The sequence below is a fragment of the Rhinoderma darwinii genome, chromosome 1, assembly GCF_050947455.1.
Source record: "Rhinoderma darwinii isolate aRhiDar2 chromosome 1, aRhiDar2.hap1, whole genome shotgun sequence".
Taxonomy (NCBI): domain Eukaryota; kingdom Metazoa; phylum Chordata; class Amphibia; order Anura; family Rhinodermatidae; genus Rhinoderma; species Rhinoderma darwinii.
In genome coordinates this window covers 592,063,987-592,083,710 of record NC_134687.1, presented here as the reverse complement: position 1 = coordinate 592,083,710, position 19,724 = coordinate 592,063,987, and the positions used below count along the sequence as shown (strand labels likewise).

The 19,724-nt window shown below is 42.2% G+C and overlaps 1 protein-coding gene across 1 annotated transcript in view; it reads right to left on the bottom strand.

Moving 5' to 3' along the window:
- Nucleotides 1-19,724, bottom strand: part of LOC142662133 (phospholipid-transporting ATPase ID-like) — a 165,723-nt gene that overhangs the window by 23,648 nt on the left and 122,351 nt on the right. Inside the window, exons 10-22 of the mRNA XM_075840116.1 lie at nt 18,959-19,117; nt 18,763-18,851; nt 18,330-18,526; nt 14,153-14,361; nt 11,817-11,860; nt 11,128-11,293; nt 9,618-9,806; nt 8,270-8,385; nt 6,779-6,943; nt 5,785-5,896; nt 4,590-4,695; nt 3,548-3,701; nt 1,368-1,551 (exon numbers count right to left, since the gene is read on the bottom strand). Coding sequence (XP_075696231.1) covers nt 1,368-1,551; nt 3,548-3,701; nt 4,590-4,695; nt 5,785-5,896; nt 6,779-6,943; nt 8,270-8,385; nt 9,618-9,806; nt 11,128-11,293; nt 11,817-11,860; nt 14,153-14,361; nt 18,330-18,526; nt 18,763-18,851; nt 18,959-19,117 — 1,890 coding nt within the window. The remainder of the gene's footprint in view (nt 1-1,367; nt 1,552-3,547; nt 3,702-4,589; nt 4,696-5,784; nt 5,897-6,778; nt 6,944-8,269; nt 8,386-9,617; nt 9,807-11,127; nt 11,294-11,816; nt 11,861-14,152; nt 14,362-18,329; nt 18,527-18,762; nt 18,852-18,958; nt 19,118-19,724) is intronic.

Sequence of the window (19,724 nt, the reverse complement as noted above, 5' to 3'; positions counted from 1 at the left end):
CCCTGGGGGGGACATAATCCATTTGTAGCCACCATTATGTTTATTGAGAGTCCAGAGTTGTACCTGTCCATGTGAGGATCCTCTACTAAACTAATAACCATAAACCCATGTGTAACCCCTGCTGAGGAGACATCATGGATTGGGGAACAAAAACAACGGGCACCTGAAACTTGGAGAATAAAACACTGGGCACCACACCAAGGACTAAGGAACCAAAACTTTAGATATCCTGGACGGGCAACAATACCACTGGACACCAGGGACTGGTGCAACAATCAACTAGACATCAGAGAATTGAGCACAAAACCATTAGACATCAAGAAATGGGGCACAAAACCACTGGACACCGTTGACTAGGGCACCAAAATACTGGAAGCCATTCCAAGGACCAAGGAAGCAAAACTTTAGATATTCTGGACTGGGGCACAAAGCACTCGATATCCTGCACCAAACCATTAGACACCAATAAATGGAGCAACATACCCACTGGACACCAGGGACAGGAGCAACAAGCCAAAAGCAATCAGAGAACGAAGCACCAAACCATTGGACACCAAATAATGGGGCACAAAACTACTGGACACTAGGGACTAGTGTTACAAAACCTGGGCCATACAAGATACCTGCAAGATTAATTAGCACCCAAGAGAGTTGTTTTTTTTGCTAGGGAGCCATGGGGGGGGGGGGGGGGCACTCTATGACTAGAAACTTACTCTTGTTAATGCCGGGGCTGTAGACTAGTGGCTCTCTGCTTTTGCTCATAAAAAGGGTCACGGATGAAGGAGTCCCCCCTCTATGATGTCCTTGTGCCCTAATAGAGCATACGAAAATGTGTTTTCAAGATGAGACACCGGCTTTAAATATTTACTTAGATCATCTGGCATCTTGTTAGTTCCAGGCATGCTGGATTAAACAATTTTTTGCTATCCTTATCCTTATCTATCAGTTTTTCTTACCAGATTTGATTATTATTTTTTGCGTGAAGTGGAAATAGTTCCGAATTTTGGTCAGTGAGATGAATACTTTCCATTTCATTTTATTTTTAAACTTTAACTTTTGTTTCCATTAGAATTGGAAAAGTCTGACCGCTGTATGAGCATTTGATTACATCTCCAGCTGACTGAATTTCCCTACCATGGACTGCGCATAATTCAGCTCAGCGGCCGCCACTAGAACATCGGATTATCTCTTCCAGATGTAACTTCATCAATTCCTGCCGCTCCTGACATCACGTGATTAAATCATTAGCTGCGCAGGAAATAATTACGCCAGAAATAACACAGTAAATGATATCATAGGTCTGGAGGCCGTGACTATTATATTTATATAATGACTCCCAGCCCCACCCAGTATCCTCCAGAACTTACTCTTGATCATGCTGACGTCATTAGCTCCATCTCCTATGGCCAATGTCACCGCCTTTTTATACTTCTTCACCAGCTGCACCACCTGCGCCTTCTGAAGAGGAGTCACCCGACAACATATGACCGCCTGACACATGCACGCCGTCCTCAGAAGCTCCACCTCCATATTCTCCCCCAGAGCGTAAGCCTATGAGACCAGACAGCGGTCAGTGATGCGTCATTTAAACCATCAAAGGATTTTTAAACTTCATATAATATTTAGTAACGTTGCAAACACTTGAGTTACATCATGTGTTAGGGTATGTGCACACACACTAATTACGGACGTAATTCGGGCGTTTTTGCCCCGAATTACGTCCGAAAAAAGCGCCTCGATAGCGCTGACAAACATCTGCCCATTGAAAGCAATGGGCTGACGTTTGTCTCTGTTCACACGAGGCGTATATTTACGCGCCGCTGTCAAATGACGGCGCGTAAATAGACGCCCGCGTCAAAGAAGTGACCTGTCACTTCTTGGGGCGTAATTGGACTAATTGACTCCAATGAATAGCAGCGCCAATTACGTCCATAACTGACGCGGCGTTCAAGCGCCTGCACATGCCATTACGGCTGAAATTACGGGGATGTTTCCTCCTGAAAACATCCCCGTAATTTCAGCCGTTACGGACGCTGTCGTGTGAACATACCCTTATACTACACACATCCAGTGCTGCGTTCACAACTCGGCTGGTTTTCTGTTAGGGCTCTCTACGGTTCCCAGCTAATACAATGCATATAAACAGCATGCATTTACTGCCTTACATTGTTATGGTCTATAACCTCAGCACAGGAACTGGTATAAACACTACATCTCCCGCAATGTACCAAAGCAGAGTATGTTCTGTAACTGCACTGACCCAGCAGGGGTCAGCAGCGAGTGGGTAATTTGAAAGCATTCAGGAAACCAGCAGATGCAGCTTTGGAGGTGACTAAAGTATAAGATATTACTTGACTCAAGATCAGCACACTGGTAAGTAGAGAAAAGTATTTGCAAAGTTACTCAACATTATATCTAAATGTAAACTGTGAAACCATTTTCAAGAGGACTTCTAGTTTAAAGTAAATATTTTTCCTGGTTGTAAACTAAGTTTCCATTTCCTTTTTCTTCTATACACAATTCAGTACGTAGATTACAGCAAATTTTATTTTTCTCCAAATGTGCAGCTATTACTAACTAGGACGTTCATGTTTAGATAAAATCTTGTTATTCAAAATACCTCCTCATTTAATTTGGGGTTCTGAGGAATGATCCCCCAAACTGCCTACTGAAGCTACTGAATTGGTAATGAGGATATGGCTGCAAAAAATTTAATAAAAACAAATTTTATTAACATGAGCATGTCCCCCAGTGCAGCTAGCCTGATAGGGGTTGTGCCTTTTATTGTTAAAATGTATCACTAAAATCTGCAGTAGAGTTCCACTTTAATAAATTCTCTGCTTGTCTGAACTGTAGTAAATCAGTGCCATCTAGTAGAATGTGGGAAAGCAGCTAGTAGCATCGCCACCTAGTGGACTGTTAAACAACTCCGCCATCTAGTGGTCTGAGCTGAACTGTCATGTGCGCAGTAGGGTCAGCTATTTTCTGGACTAGATCAGAATTGTCAAGTATGGAGCCGGAAACTAGAAACTTGTAAAGAATATTGTACCTTAGTTGCAATACAGTCCCATTTACTTGAGAGGGACTAAGCTGCAGTACCAGACACACTGAACTGATGAAGGGGGTGCTGTTTCTAGTAAAAGTAGAAGGGACTGTGGAATTCTACCAAACGCAGTTTCTTCTTTGTTCTTCTGATCAGTGGGATCCCAATGTAGGTAAGAAGAGTGATGTCACCCTCAGGCTGTTTTCTCCTCATGTTTTTGTTAATGTTGTGGCAGCCATGGAGAGGGAGTGTTCTGTGGTTAACACCGCCCATGAGGAAAGGTGGGCATCAGAGCTGGGGTCTTCGCTATCCATGAGTCCCACAGCAGCAGTCCCTATGATATGCACCCCCTATTTGTAAGCAGGACCCCATATCATGTGTCATAATCCCATTCATTTCTATAAAATTTAGGATCAATGTTCTTTACAGGACCCAAAAACTGGGGCATTCTGCATCCAATCAGGAAAAACGCAACCATCACAATCTGTCCACGCGCTCACATACCAGACTATGGCCGTTGATGATTATTCCGTATGTGTCGTCTCCTATCAGCTCGTCGTCTGGAATCACTTGGGACTTCTTTGATACTTTCTTTATCTGCACGTTCACATCATAATTGTCCATAAACGAATCAGGATTCATCTTTCTCCGTGCCGTCCTGTGCAAAAAAATATGTACATTAGAAAAAGATCTGTTAGCTGTAATTTCTGGTCATGTGTAGGAGACTAAAAGTATGTGCACACACCGTTTTTTGCCAGACAGAAAAAATTTGCCATAGGCCAAATGCACACGATGCGTATTACATGCGGATTTGCAGTGCCGATTTTCGTGTGGTAATACAGTACCAGCAAAGTAAGTGAGATTCCAAGAAATATTGCAGATTTTTTCTGCATGTAAATTGGCCTTTTAAAACGCACAGCATTCCGCAGTATGTCAATTCATCTTGTGTTTCCACTTGCGAATTTTATCTGACTAGTTTTAAAAAATAATGCACCAAAATCTGCAGCATAAAAACACACCTATTTTTGCATTAAAATGTAAAAAAGGCACCTAAAAACATAAAGAAACGTACTATTAGGTGCAGATTTTACCCGAGCAATTATCTGCGTTTACCTGCGGTTGCGATGCAGATTTTCTGCACCAAACTCCACGACGTGTGCATGTAGTCTTAAAATTTCCTTCCAGATTTTTGAGGCAGATTTTAAAATGCACACGTTTTTTGAAGCAGTTTTTGAGGCTTTTTTTTTTAGGCACTTTTTTTATTTAGCAAATGGAAAAACTGCTGGTTGTTTTTAGTCACCCCATTGATTTCAATGGAGGTTCAGAAGCAGAAACTGTTTAAAGATAGGGCGTGATGCTTTTTTTTTTGTGGATAAAAAAGTGGACAAAAAAAATCCTGAAAAAAAAAATGCCTCTACCTCCCATTGATATCAATGAAGGGTGATTTGGAGCGTTTCTTGGCGCGGATTCGGTCGTGGTTTCTGCGTCAAAATCAGCTTAAAAAAACGCTGTGTGAACTTGACCTTATACTGTGCTGGAACTTTACCTCAGCTCCTCCTGAACCTCTTCAGGACTTGTGCCTTTAATGATAAAAACGTCCTTCATCTCATCTTGCAGCATGTTACACGAGTATCCAATGTTCTCAGCCGTTTCTGAAGTAAAGAATTGGAGTAAATAAGATAACTATGAATGCAGAAACATTCCTCCCCAAGTGACTCTTAGGCCCTAAGGGCTTATTCAGACGAACGGGATATACGTCCGTGCAACGCGCGTGATATTCACGCGCGTCGCACGGAGCTATATTAGTCTATGGGGCAGTGCAGACAGTTGCGTGATTTTTCCTCAGCGTGACTCCGCTGCGAAAAAGTCACGACATGTCCATTCTTTGTGCGTATTTCGCGCATCACGCACCCACTGAAGTCAATAGGTGCGTGAAAATCACGCGCACCACACAGAAGCACTTCCATGGGACGAGTGTGATTCGCGCAACAGCTGTGAAAAGGATGAATGAAAACAGAAAAGCATCACGTGCTTTTCTGTTTACAAACATCCAAACGGAGTGTCATATTGATGGCGGCTGCGCGAAAAGCATCATACGGGGCTGGTACACGGAGCTGTCAATTGCCTTTTGCGCGCGCTACTCGTGTGAATCCAGCCTTAGGGTATGTGCACACGACCTCTTCTCAGACGTAATGGAGGCGTTTTACGCCTCGAATTACGTCTGAAAAGACGGCTCCAATACGTCGGCAAACATCTGCCCATTGCTTGCAATGGGTCTTACGATGTTCTGTGCAGATGACCTGTCATTTTACGCGTCGCTGTTAAAATACGGCGCGTAAAATTACAGCCTCGTCAAAAGAAGGGCAGGACACTTCTTGGGATGTTTTTGGAGCCGTTTTCTCATAGACTCCATTGAAAACCGCTCCAAAAACGTCCGTAAAAAATGCTGCAAAAACGCAGCGAGAAAAACGCGAGTTGCTCCGTATTTTCAGATGTTTTTGACTCTGCGTGTGAACATACCCTAAGACAGCACTGGAGCTTTCTGTATACTCCCCTATCACTCTTGTATACATATAAACACTTGTGCTTGGAATATTCATCATGTCCATGGCCAGAGGAGTAGGACAATAATAATTTTTAAATTTTCATCCACCAGAACAACATTTTGTAAACAGGTAATTAATATGGAATCTGACGTTCTTTCATACAGAAAGCAGTTACTCCCATCATCTTATCTATACCTTGTTTGTCTCCAGTGAGAACCCATATTTTAATGTTGGCCTTGGTGAGTGTCTCAATGGTCTGAGGGACGCCATCTTGTAATTTATCTTCTATAGCAGATGCTCCGATTAACTAAAATAAAGATTATATATATATATATATATATAAATAAATATTATACAAAAATATGCAACCCCCGACCAAAAATAAATAAATCTGTTTCTATGTTTACATTTTCATCCATCGGGATCCATCTATGGCTCTATTTTTATTAAAATATACTTTATATAAAATCTTGAAGGGCAACACAAGAGTGAATGTACACTTTTGCAACCACGTTTTCTTTTTTTTTCCTAAAATAAAAATAAATATAATCAACTTGGCAAAAAGTGTCGGAATCTACAATTGTTATGCAGAGTGATATGTATCCATGGTTACAGACTACAAACAAACGGTGTGTAGTCTGATCTTGCAGTTATGAGTTACTCTCTTCCCTCTGCTCCCTCTTCCACTATATGTAATTTATCAAGAAGAGGCGGTAGCGCGTTATACATGAATGAGGATTCAGACTACAGTGTTTTTTGTAGTACGTAACCATGGAGACACATAGGTTTGCATAAGGGCTGTATAAAATGGTAGGAGATTTTTAATCAAGAGTATCTGAAAAGTTGTTGTTTTTTTATGTAATGGGGCAACAAAAAGAAAAATGAATTGCAAAATTATACATGCGCTTTAATATGACTATTGATTTTCAAAAGCAGACAGACCAAGCATGTTTATTCCAGCACAGATGCCATGCCCTATATAGGATCTGGCTGGTCAGTGATTCTCCAGTAATATGGCAGGAGTGCTGGACTATATCTGGGCTGATTTCATGATCTCCAGGCTATTTCTGGAGCAATTATGATAGGAAAAAAAACTGGGAAAGTGTCCCAAAGTCATGAAGCCAATAGAAATAATCTGGATTTAGATGCAAAGTCCTAGAAAAAGTTGTCTGAGCAGTCCTACACAAACCTTCAGGTCTTTCTCAATCTCCTCATACAGCACAGCCAACTTCTCCTCGCGATTCTCCAGGGACGTACTCGCTTCATGGTGCCGCTTCTTCCAGTCGGTATAATACATTTTATCCAAATCCTTGTAAGCTAAAACCAGGGTGCGCAAACCTTCTCCAGCAAACTCCTGCGACGCAAACACAAAGGGACATGATAAAAGTAAACAGTTATTCATCATTAAATAACTCCTAATTCTGGAGCATCTGTTCTTAGAACTCGGCATTGGGCAATTCCTCTGTTATTCCTTCTGTAAAGGTATTAGTAAATTGACTACTGGGCGTTACTATTCCCCATGTCAATAGGATGTTTCCCTACACACGATGTCTAATCAGTGCTGATAGTATGACTGTGTAGGGTAGGGACACATCCTATTGAATGGTGATTGATAATGGTAACACCAAGTTATCAATTTATTTATAATGTACTGAACCTGAGTTACATCATGTCTAATATTCTAGTCACATCCAGAGCTGCATTCACAATTCTGCTTTTTTCCCTGTTAGATCGCAGAACTTGAATTGTCCTCTGCTGCCTCCTACTGGTTTAGTGTATTTATTAATAATTTTATTTATAACGTGGCAACATTTTAATGCGCCCTTTTGAAGCTTGGTGTGCTGGTGGATAATCTTATGGAATAGGAGAGAGGCGTCCAAACAAGAGGAGCAGCTCGAGAGAAGTCGTGTGGTGTGTTAGTGTGAGGTGGTTACTATGGATGAACACAGTAGTCAGTCCTTAGCACAGCGGAGTCAGCCTAGCCTATTTAACGGGAAACCTGTTAATGAAGAGTTACAATAGTGGAGGCGAGGGATAATAAGAGTATGAGTGTTTTGGTCAAAAGGGGCAGATACCAGAAATGTTTTTTTTGGTGAAAGTAGCAGTATATGAGAGGGCATTAATATAAGGAAAAGTTACAGGTCGGAATGAAGCCAAAGTCTAAGACACAGGCATGAGGTTCAGGAGTCATAATGGTGTTGTTGACAGAAATTGAGACGTCGTATATTGGGGTCCTGGTTGCAGAAGTTGTGTCTTCGGTCGCTTCCACACGAGCATAATACAGGTGCGTTTTTGCACCTGTATTATGGACGCAACACCTGTACTTTTCACGGTTCATCAGAAACAGAACTGAAGCACTGCAGAATGTACAAGTGTTGCAAAAAAGTACTGGTATTACGCTCGTGTAAAAGCGGCCTTAGCTAGATAAAGTTTAAGATTATGGGAAGACATGGAGAAAACAGCAGACAGTCTGATGTGCTCTGTATGAGAGAAGGAGAGAGGTCAGGAGGGGAGATGGACAGTTACTACATATGGAAGAGTAGATCTAGAGTCTGAATCACAGTCTGTTAGGTAATATTATTGCCTTATTACATATTCATGAATCCATAGACAAAGGTGGGATCAGCGGTGTCTCACTTGTGATAACAATTTGATCTTACAAAAGCTGATGTTAACTCACATTCAGATGGTCAGTGGTCACTTCCTTTAAGTCTGCACTGGAATGGTCAAGAAGTTCGTACACGATGGTGTCTGCGCCCTTACAGTACAGGGTCAGACGGCCCTCCGGACTCCGCACTGTGAGCAGAGGAACAATTATTTACACTTCGAGTATATAAAAACTCAACTAGACATCTCATATCTCAATCACATCATAACAGAGTGTATACATGCCACCTATGCGTATAACAATATCTCAGACACATATGTACACATATATTAGTTAGATCTCTTTACCACATATATCATCATATACACCACACATATATAACATAATAAAACAAATATAACAAATTATACATCACAAATTTCACAAACATATTACACATTATAACATGTACGTCAGATGAACATATCATACGCATATCTTATATGCATAGTATTTAACCCATTAGCTGCCTTGATAATTTTAACACTTTTGACATTTAAATTTAAAAAAATCAAAAAACACATATTATACACTCATTCCCATATATTGTGAAAATGACACCCAGCACTTTACACTCATGGGTGCCTTCATGCAATTTCGTATCAACGCATAACGTTTTGTAAAAATATGATTAAAAATGTTTGTGGCTAAAAGTCTGACCCAGACGACACCTCCTAAAAATAAAAGTTCAAGCTTTGCAGAGTTCATAGATGCCATCTATACCTATGTCGTTATGCACCGATCTTCACACAATCACCAAGACTGAAGAGACCAAGAATCTCTGCAATCCAGATTGCAGTAAAAATTAAAGTCACAGAGCCGACAAATGTCCTGATAAGGTTTAGGGGATGATCAGATGTGTAATTGTTCATCTCACTCCTTTAGTTGAAAAGAAAGACCCCCTATGTGACAATATGAGCACATATACTATCTGATTGGCAATAGAAGGCATAACATGAATAAAAGTTCCTGTATCACACCCTTGGGGTCACTGGAAGGCTGTACAGGAAGAGAAATGACAGTTTCAGAGTGTATTCGGTCCTCCTGCTCTCACTTGCAGCTTCCTCTCCCAACTGCTCCCCTACATAAACACAGAACCGGGAAGTTCAAAGTGGGGGTCTTTTGGATTGTGTGCAGTTGTGCTCACACCATCAAGAGTGCCATAACAGCTGTAATAGACAGACACAGTTCTGCTCTAATGATGGACAACAAATAGAAATCTTATCTCTACCGTTGACGCCCTTGTAAACCGCAATTAATGTTGACCGTGATATACAAGGACAAAGACAAAGGGAGGAATGCTATGTACTCGGATGGATATGCTCTGTATAATGTGGACATGAGTCCTTTACTCATGCGTTCTTCTGACTAAAGAACTCACCAATCACTGACATCCTTTTGCGCTCATTGTTGAAGTCCAATATGGCCAATAAATCGTACATCTTGGTTTTCCCCATCTCCACCAACGTGATAGTTTCTGGTGTGCGGGTGCGGAAGACAAAGCCAAAGTTCCTAGCGGCAGTGACCAGGGCCCCCTCATCTGGGGACTGCGCCTGATAGACCAGTGCATCTGAGACAGACACAGAAAGAGATGTCAGCAGAATGAGATACAGACTTCTCATAAGAAAGTCGAGTGCGGATTATCCATCGTTTCACATACATCATGAAATACACTACAGTTTTTAGATAAAGCAGTCTGTATATTTTACTGAACTGCCCTCAACATTGTAAATACATCCTCTAACACTAACTAGAATAACCATCTATCCTTTGCAGATCATTTCCATCACAAAAGTTGAGGAGATAAAGTCCCATAGAAGGGCCAGTTTTAGGGAGGTTGGAAAACGATGCAATTTCACAGGGTTCCGGTTAACTAGGGTACCCCTGAGGATGGGAACCTCACAGGCAAACTAAAGCCACCAAGCATTATTTAGCGTTGTATGGTGGTATTATTTGTAAAATGAGATGTAGTATTATGTGGGTACCATATTGCAGTATTATGTGGGCTGTATATGACATAAAAGGGGATATGTGGGGAGCGAAAAGTATTGGCAAGTATTAGCTACTGCTTGTACATAGAGTACTGCGGGGCCGATCACATGACGTAGAGTCGTGTCGTCATGAAGGAAGACTTCCGGCCCCCCGCCAGCGATGTAAAAATCTATTAAAATTTCATAATCAGCACGACGGGGGACCGGAAGGTATATTAGCAAGTGTACTCACATACTGCAGTGAGTACACATAACCCACATAACCTCTTTAATATCTTGCCACTATATGGTGGGATGGAGGTATTATGAGGGCTGAAATTACCAGAATCTGTCTCAAAATTGTAAGTGGTGAGACCCTACTGTTAACCAGGGCTCCAATAAAAACAGACCCTGTCCCATGGTAAAGTTAAAAATCCTGCCTCACCATACCAGTGCACACCATGAGTGGTCCCCAAGCCAGCCGCAAGGCCCATGGTGGGGCCATAGAAACCAAAACCACACACCCCTAGGTCAATAGAGATGCAGGAGTTTTGTATTGTTACACAGCCATCACCGCTGCAGTCCATAAGACAGAGAACACACGGAAGAGGGAGGTCCAGCCCTACATCCTAAGTGGCCATTACAGAATTGGGACTTTAGAAGACGACTGTTTAGGCATGGGCTCCTCCAACTACCTAAGCCTCATAGAGCTGACATGGCTGCGGCAGATAAACCATGGTTCCAACCAAACGTATCTAAAAACTGTACCTAGGGAAGGATTTTCCAAGGCAACAGTGAATTATCATAAAAGCCCGGCATAGTTGAAGAGACTTAAATATTACAAATATATAAAAAAGTAAGAGACTATCAGAAGGCGGTCAAAAACAGTGTAAAGCAATCACCCAGGTCACTTCATCTTACCTTGTTTTTTCTCATCGGACATCGCTGTGTGACATAATGCCAAAAGCCGGAAGAACTCATGTGTGGCCGTTTCTTCCATCTTTACTGATTCCACCAATCTGTGATCATGAAAAAAGAACTTGGGATCGGCCAGAGGGTTGTAGGAAAAATCCACCTTTTCTGTGTACTGAGATAGAAGAGATCGTTTTATTACAGGTCTCAAGGTCTGAGATGTCTCTCTCTGCATCTGTTGTGACTGGAGAATGACCAATGTAACAGAAAGAGCGATGGAGAAGAACCTATCTGCTGGCTGTCCACTTATAGTTACCATCTTCTAAACCCAAAGTAAAAAAAAAATACCAGTAAAGCATATATTAGTTAGTCCTCCTCCTATAATACAGTAAGGTAGTTAGTTTTTCCTACATCAGGTCACTGTACAGTTCCTGATGTAAAAAGGACAAATGCATACCACCAGAGCAAGCTGTGTGGAGATACTGAACAAGCAGGGAATGCAGGGAGATTTCAACTCGGAAGCCTGTAGAATACTGCATACAGCTCTGTACTGTATATATCAAATGATGTTTAAAGGTGATCAACCCTTCAACAATAGTGAATGTTTCCCTTTAAATTTTGGTTTATAACATTTTCTCAACAATGTTGGTAATAATTATAAATGAACATAAAGAGTTTCAAGTTCTCAGTAACCCTACCTCATTTATTTCCAGTCTGTTTCCTGCATAGTCAAATACATCACCTGTAAGAAAAAAAAAAAGTGTTAGTACTATTAAAGGTACAAGAGATATTTGAAATAAACATTATGGAGGGACTGTAAGGTTGCACATTGTAGCTATGGAGGGAGGAGAAAACAGCTAATAAGAAGGATTCCCCTATAATCAGTTTCTTAAAGGGGAACTTCAGAAAGGATAGCTTCTCAGTTTTCAATTCTCCAAATTTCTGATCTGTTTTACCATGGTGGGTTTTCTATTTAGGAAAGAGGATGTGTTGGTTGAGGCTGCCTAGCAACCACTTGACTTCCTATAAGGGTGACCACCATTTTTCTACATGTAGCTAGATGTACTAAAGTGATCACCGGCATTGGCATAGCTATAGGGTTTGCAGAGGTATTGATTGCAACAGGGCATCCGGCCACATAAGAAAGCAGGATTATAAGAAAGGGGTGCAATGGTGCACAATAATGCACATGACTATGATCATGCTGGATTGAGTTATACAAATGAATATATTTTATAATTTAGATATATTATATATAGCCTGTCATCATTAGATATGGTAACAAAGTCATTAGAGGTCAGGTGGAGAACCTGGAATTTCTATCTGCTGCACAAGAGACTTCCTCTCTAGGCTTTTCCTTGTACCTTTTAAACCAGTGAGCGTGAAAACAAAGCAATAGAAAGCATGCCGTTTAAGGATAAAATAAGCAAATCAAGGGAGAAAAGACGCAGGAACACAAGACATTGTAAATTATGTGTGATCTGTGTATTGAGAAAGAGGATCGGTTGGGGCTCCTCATATAGCATTGTGTAGCCATTGTGTTTTAGAATGGCCAGATCTGTATCCTGAGATATATGATATTATTTTTGAATCGCTCATCATTTATTCTGCACATGTGACATGAATAAAGTATTCAAGGTACTTTCTCATATCACCTGCCGCTTAATGATGAGGTCATATAGTGGAATTCATGAATCTCGTCCGTGTGAACCGTGTGAATCTCGTCTGTTTGCTGTGAAACAATTCAATGGGGCTATTCACACGTGTGAGTTTTCACTCAGCAAGTGTCCGTTAGGTGAAACTCAATGCATATCCTATATTGGTGCGTTTTCACGCACCTAGCCGCCCATTGAAGTCAAAGGGTGCGTGAAAACCACGGACATGTGCGTCCGCTGTCTGTGTTTTACGCATCAATTACATTGAAAAAATTTTTTTACAATTCTTGCGAGTGCGTGAAAAACACATGCCACTCGCAAAGCACAGTGATGCAAAACGCAGCGCACACGGACAGATTTTACATGCTTTTTTTTCGTGCATAAATTGGTCATGTAGCCTAAGACAGGTATTTATTATCTTCACACAATACAGCTGAATTTGTATGATAGGGGGGGGCGAAGCCCTGGGCGATATAGATATATTCATTTATATACTGATAGGAACTCTTTCCATGGTTTGAAATTATGTGACATTGGCACTAAGATTTCCTATATAAACCCTTGGAGTATATGGGCAACCTGAACTACATGGGTGAATTATAACACACTTTACGCAAAGGTTGTTTTTTCTTTTTTTTATATTTGTATGTGTTGTTTCATATATATTTTTTGATACTGCACTATTTGTCGTATCACATATATTGACTGTGCTTTAAACTATTTTTGTGGCAATATTTATTGCTATATATTTATGGTTATTAATCTGAATAGATAATTGTGGCCCTGTTGAGTGTATATGGACCACCATCATGTTGGGATTTTGATTCTATTTTGACTCTTATTTGAGCATTTTTTAATGTTTTTTAAATTTTCATGTGTAACTTATGTTTACATAATCTGAATAAAATTATTCATACATCTATTTCAGAGGTGCCACCTATGGGCATGTCCCACTACTCTATGTGTTCATTAGTGCTATAAGCCACACGCAACTTCAAGGCTTGGAGAAGACTTTACTTAGGCCCCATGCACACGACGGTGCCCGCAATCACGGCCCGCGATTGCGGGCACGGCCGGCCGCCGACTGACAGACGCATTTTCGGGCCGTGCTTCCATACAAAGTATGGGAGCACGGCCCGCAAAATGCAAAAGAACGGACATGTTCCATAATTCCCGGAACATTTCCACGGCACGGACACCCTTCCGTAGTACTACGGAAAGGTGTCAGTGTTCAATGAAAGTGAATGGCTCCGTTTTTGCGGAGGTTTTTTACGGTCGTGTGCATGGGGCCTTACCAATAGATGTGTCTAGACCTGTAGTCACACTGATAAAACAGTACCATAAAAAAAAAAGTGACCAGGCTGGACAATCCTACTCACCATACGAATTGCCATTTATTGAACACTTATTGAAGGTCATGATGTTCTGAGTGAGAGTTCCGGTTTTGTCGGAGAAGATGTATTTGATCTGCCCCAGTTCTTCGTTGAGGGTGGTGGTACGAGCCTCTGCTGGAGTGTCATTCTTTGGGTAATACATTTTACGGTCCCAATTGATATAGAAGCTGTTTCCAAGACGAATGATTTCAACACTGAGGACAGAAAAGATTTAAGAGGCCGTATAAAAACGCTTCATAGAGCATTATCTCGCACAAAGTAATTGAAAGCGGGTGTAAATTGTTATGCTCGTCTGGGATAATTAATCTAGGAGCCCAACATCCTAAGGCCTCATGCACACAGCTGTGCCCGTAATCACGGCCCGCGATTGCGGGCACGGCCGGCCGTGGTGCGCAGCCCGCATTTTCAGGCTGTATGGGAGTATGGGAGCACGGGAGCACGGCCCGTAAAACGCAAAAGATAGGACATGTACTATCTTTTGCGGTACAGTTCTACGGCACGGACACCTATCCGTAGCGATACGGAAAGGCGTCCACGGCCAATAGAACTGAATGGGTCCGTAATTGTGGACCCTATTACAGAGATTTTTTACGGTCGTGTGCATGGGGCCTTACTTATATATTATAATATCTGCCGCTGTAAGTCCGTATCAAGCGATTAAGATGACCCCGATTATGGAGATCCGTGGAGATTAGAAAATCAGGCTGTGTAGGTGCTGCTCCGAATAACTACATCCCTTAGTTAAGAGGCGATTTAAGTTTTATTGCGTTAGAAACAGTTCGGTTCCCAAAAAAATGCATTGTTTCACTCATTAAAACTACTATGAGATAAAACCTTACTGGGATCGCGTCTTAACCAAGGGATTTATCACAATGGCGCACACTATATGACAAATTTGGTGCAACTTGTAAGACATTTTTCTCTTTTTCTTTTTTATATAAATTCTTTTATTTTATTTTTGAACATTGAGCAGTAGATAATAAAGTGCAGGCCAACATAAAGCATCAATGCAAAAAGTGAAAAAACAGCATCGATCTACTGAGAAAATGCAAAAGAAAAGTAGCCCGGTGGACACCGGAACCAGCAGACATCTACGGGAACCTAGAAGAAAGACAGGACACGAAGAAAGTAGAGAAGGCAGAAAGGAAGATAGGAGGGTGAGGGAGGAGGGGCCGGAGACCATCATAGAGAACAAGACCAGAGGAACAATAGTGGGGCGTGGCCAGATGTCTGACTGCGCAGACGTGTCTCGCTGGGCTCTTGAGTACCCTGCTCCTTATCCTGTAGATATCGCTGTCATCCTGCAAGATAAACAGCTCTCAAGTGTCGTGAGGGGACTACTCCCACCCCTGTGCCCATCCGTGGTGAAATTTGTGGTGCCAGGCTCGGAGACATTTATCCGGAGTGGGGAACGGAGCGAGGCCCTGCACTTCCGGTTGGCGCTTCTGAAGCGGCTGATGTGTTCCGGCTGGACTGTCAGCGGTCGTGGTGTTGCTGTGGAGCGGCTGTGGAGCTGGGCATCGCCTGGCGGAGTGTGTTGGCAGAGGGGACTTGGAGACGGATCCGATAGCCCTATATCGGGTTGCTTCTAACTGGGAGGTAGGTGAATGGCGTGGCCTTCACCCCCCCCCCCCCACACACACACTCCCCCTCCTCCTTCCTATCGGCAGCGGTGTCTGTCTGTGACTCTCCTGAGTGTCTGGGGTAAATGTAACCCACTGTACCTGTAAGGTACCCACTGCTCATAAACACAACCAGAAGCAGATACTCAGGACAATCCTGGTTGGCGCCTTACTCCAGTTTTGTACGGCATTGCATAGAGAGACGCTGGTTGCTCCTCCGCCATTTTGTGCACACTCCTGTATCTGGATATTTGTTATGGGTGGCAATAGAGGAAAGAAAGCGAAGAGTAAGTCCCTGATTGAGCACTCTCGTCCACCTTCTGATGAGGACTCTCTTATGGAGGATCGCCCATTTCGCTCCTTGGAGGACCTGGATGCTGGTCCCTCCGGTACTAATCTATCTAAAATCACTGCTCATGCGGCAAAAAGATTGGAATAATTATCCAGACTTGTGCGGTTGCCTGCCTCGCCGGACCTTTCTTTGTCACTGTTTGATTTGCTGGCTGCTATCAATTCCTGCCAATCTAAGCTTGTTACGAAAGTGGAAGAACTGCGTCAGGAGTTTGTCATACTGAGGCATGATATGCAAAAAATTTGTGACTGTACTACTGAAACGGAGCGCAGAGTCTCTGAATTGGAAGATACGATGAGACATGTTCCGGATAAAAATGCCGATCTGAGGAGACAGGTGGGGGTTTCGGTCGACCGGGCAGACGACTTTGAGAATCGTTTGCGCCGTAATAACATTCGTTTCGTGGGTTTGCTGGAAAAATCTGAAGGTACAGACCCGGTAAAAAAAACTGGAACAATGGCTGAAAGACACCCTGGATGTTACAAATTTTTCTCCCTTTTTTACCATTGAATGGGCACATAGGGTCCCTGTCTGCATGGCCCACCCCGGGTGACCCTCCGCATCCATTGCTTGCCCGTATGTTGCATTTCAAGGACCGGGATGCTATCTTACAGGCGGCAAGGAATAAAGGAACTATCCTAAATAATTCTCAACGCATTTCTATCTATCCGGATTTCTCTGTTAACATAAGGAGACAACGCGTCCAATTTACGGAGACCCGGAACAAACTTTGGGAGAAGGTGTATAAATATGCTATGCTGTATCCTGCCAAAATGAGAGTGATCGATGGCTCCATTCCTAAATTTTTTGTGTCTCCTACTGAGGCTTTGGCATGGGCGGAGGCTGCGCCACGTGCTCGGGCGGAGGCTGCGCCACGTGCTCCGGCGGAGGCGCCCCACCGGACTGAGTGATTTTTTACTGGACATGTTCCTGGGTTGTTCGTTACATGCCGTAATGCATGGTTATACTTATTGTACGCCACTTGTGGGGTATATACACATGTATTTTGGGGGGTGGGACTGTTTAAAGAGGCTCTGTCACCAGATTCTCAAATCCCAATCTCCTATTGCATGTGATCGGCGCTGCAATGTAGAGAACAGTAATGTTTTGTTTTGTTTTTAAAAACGTTCATTTTTGGCCAAGTTATGAGCTATTTTATATATATATATATATATATATATGCAAATGAGCTTTGAAATGGACAACTGGGCGTGTTTTTTTTCGTATGTCCAACTGGGCGTGTATTGTGTTTTTAACTGGGCGTGTTTACTTGTTTTACTAACTGGGCGTTGTGAATAGAAGTGTATGATGCTGACGAATCAGTGACCAATCAGCATCATGCACTCCTCTCCATTCATTTACACAGCACATAGTGTTCTTACTAGAATGATGTGCAGCCACATACACAAGTGTCCTGATAATGAATACACATGACCTCCAGCCTGGACGTCATGTGTATTCAGAATCCTGACACTTCTGAATCTTTTCTGTGAGATTCCAGCAAGCCACGCGTAATCTCGCGAGATTACGAGGTAAACGAGATTTCGTTTCCCTTGCTGGAAATCTCACAGAAAAGATTCAGCATATTATCCTCTCGGACGGCTGGAGCCGATGTATCTTCTCTGACCGACGACAAGGTTGAAGGACCTGTGGATGACGTCACGCTGTGTGTCTGTAGTGAAAGAAGCTGAGTGGGAACGATGAGAAGTGTATCACGCTAATTTGTCAGCGTCATACACTTCTATTCACAACGCCCAGTTGGTAAAAACACAATACACGCCCAGTTGGTAAAAACACAATACACGCCCAGTTGGTAAAACGAGAAGACACGCCCAGTTGGCCATTGAAAAGCTCATTTGCATAAATATAAAATTGCTCATAACTTGGGCAAAAATTATCGTTTTTAAAAAAAAAAAAAAAACTTTGCTGTTATCTACATTGCAGCGCCGACCACATTCAATAGGAGATAGGGATTTGATAATCTGGTGACAGAGCCTCTTTAATGAGACGGTTGGGGGGTTAATAACGGTCTGCTGCCAATCCCAATGCAATGAATGGATACATCACTGAATGTCTACTCCCTCAGACGGGGCAGTGGAGCTCTCAACCATCAGAGGTGGAAGAGATAAAAGATCATCTTGATGTGTTTGCTATTGAGATTGAGATGATTTGCAGATAAAAGTCCTACCTGACATAGAGTGAGATGGGCACCACAGTATTGAGAATAATGACATAGGACCAAAACATGAGGAACCCGGAGAAGGCTGCGTTGTTGACATCTTCTGGCCATGGAAGATACACCTGGAAGTAATAGCCCTTTTTGCTTTCCCAAATTCCATTACCAATAGCCTGGATAATGCACATAAACGCCAGAAAGCCAAAGATCTGTCAATACAATCCAGAAAAGAAGTATAAAAATTTACCAATGGCTGATGTGTTACTTGAAGTTTCGGTTTTTTCAATATAGTACAGAATATATATACAGGGAAGGGGGGTCAATATTTTTGCAAGTAGGCTCAGATAAGCCACGGTCTGTGATGACATAGTACAAAACACAATTTGTATCTATTTTAGCTAAATTAACAGAAATGTATCTCAGAACCTTGTAATAAGAAACATACCCAGAGGACAAGTATATTCATGAGCCGGTCAATGCTGGTCCGTTTTAGGGTGGTCCGACCACTGTTCTGCATTAGTTTAGTGTCAGGCCCTGAAAATGTGGAAAATTAGGTCAACGAAAAAAGATACGTTCCTGCATTTTTATGTTACTGTCCACCTCTAGGAAAGACCCCAAAGGACACTTAGTCATTTACTCACCTGCAAAGATGACCATCCCAAAACACCACTCCGTGTTCCTAATAGTGCAGCCACGCAGCAAGATTTTTCCATTGTCCAGAGAATATTTTTCTCCCTTGTAAGTAAGGGTCCCAGTGAAGTTGTCCAGTCTGTTATTGGGGGCCTCACATGCAATTTCACCTAAAGGAACAATGGGTAAAACGTACAAAATACTTGAACTTTGCCCGATATTGACAGTTGAAACCACAAACACATTGTCAATGATACATTGTAAATTACGTGAGTAACCACGGAAGCAACTTCAACAGTTTATTTCAGGCTGAAGTAATATGCCATTATCACAATTAGGAAATGTATCGTAAATACTGCGGACTTTCCGCAACGTATTTAATTGTGGAAAATTCGCTGCGTATAGCAGCAGAGTGGATGAGATTTGAACAAATCTCATCAACACACTGCGTAAAAAATCAACCGAAATACCATTCATAAATGGACCTGCGGTGCGTTTTTTAATCCGTTGCATGTCAATTTATTTAGTCAATAGGGAGGTAAAACTTGCAACAAATAGAAGTTTGTGGAATATTTGCGGTGGAAAGGCTATGTTTCCGCTGCAAAAAATGCAACTCAGAAAAATTACCTGCCGTATTCCGCAGTGGACATTGTGGACGAAAAACTGCACCACAAATTGGTGTGATTTTTCGGCCAGAACTCCCTGCGGGGACAAGGGCGGATACGCTGTGTACTTTTACGCACAGCCTTAAGGTGTCAGCTTCCAGCCCTGTTCATA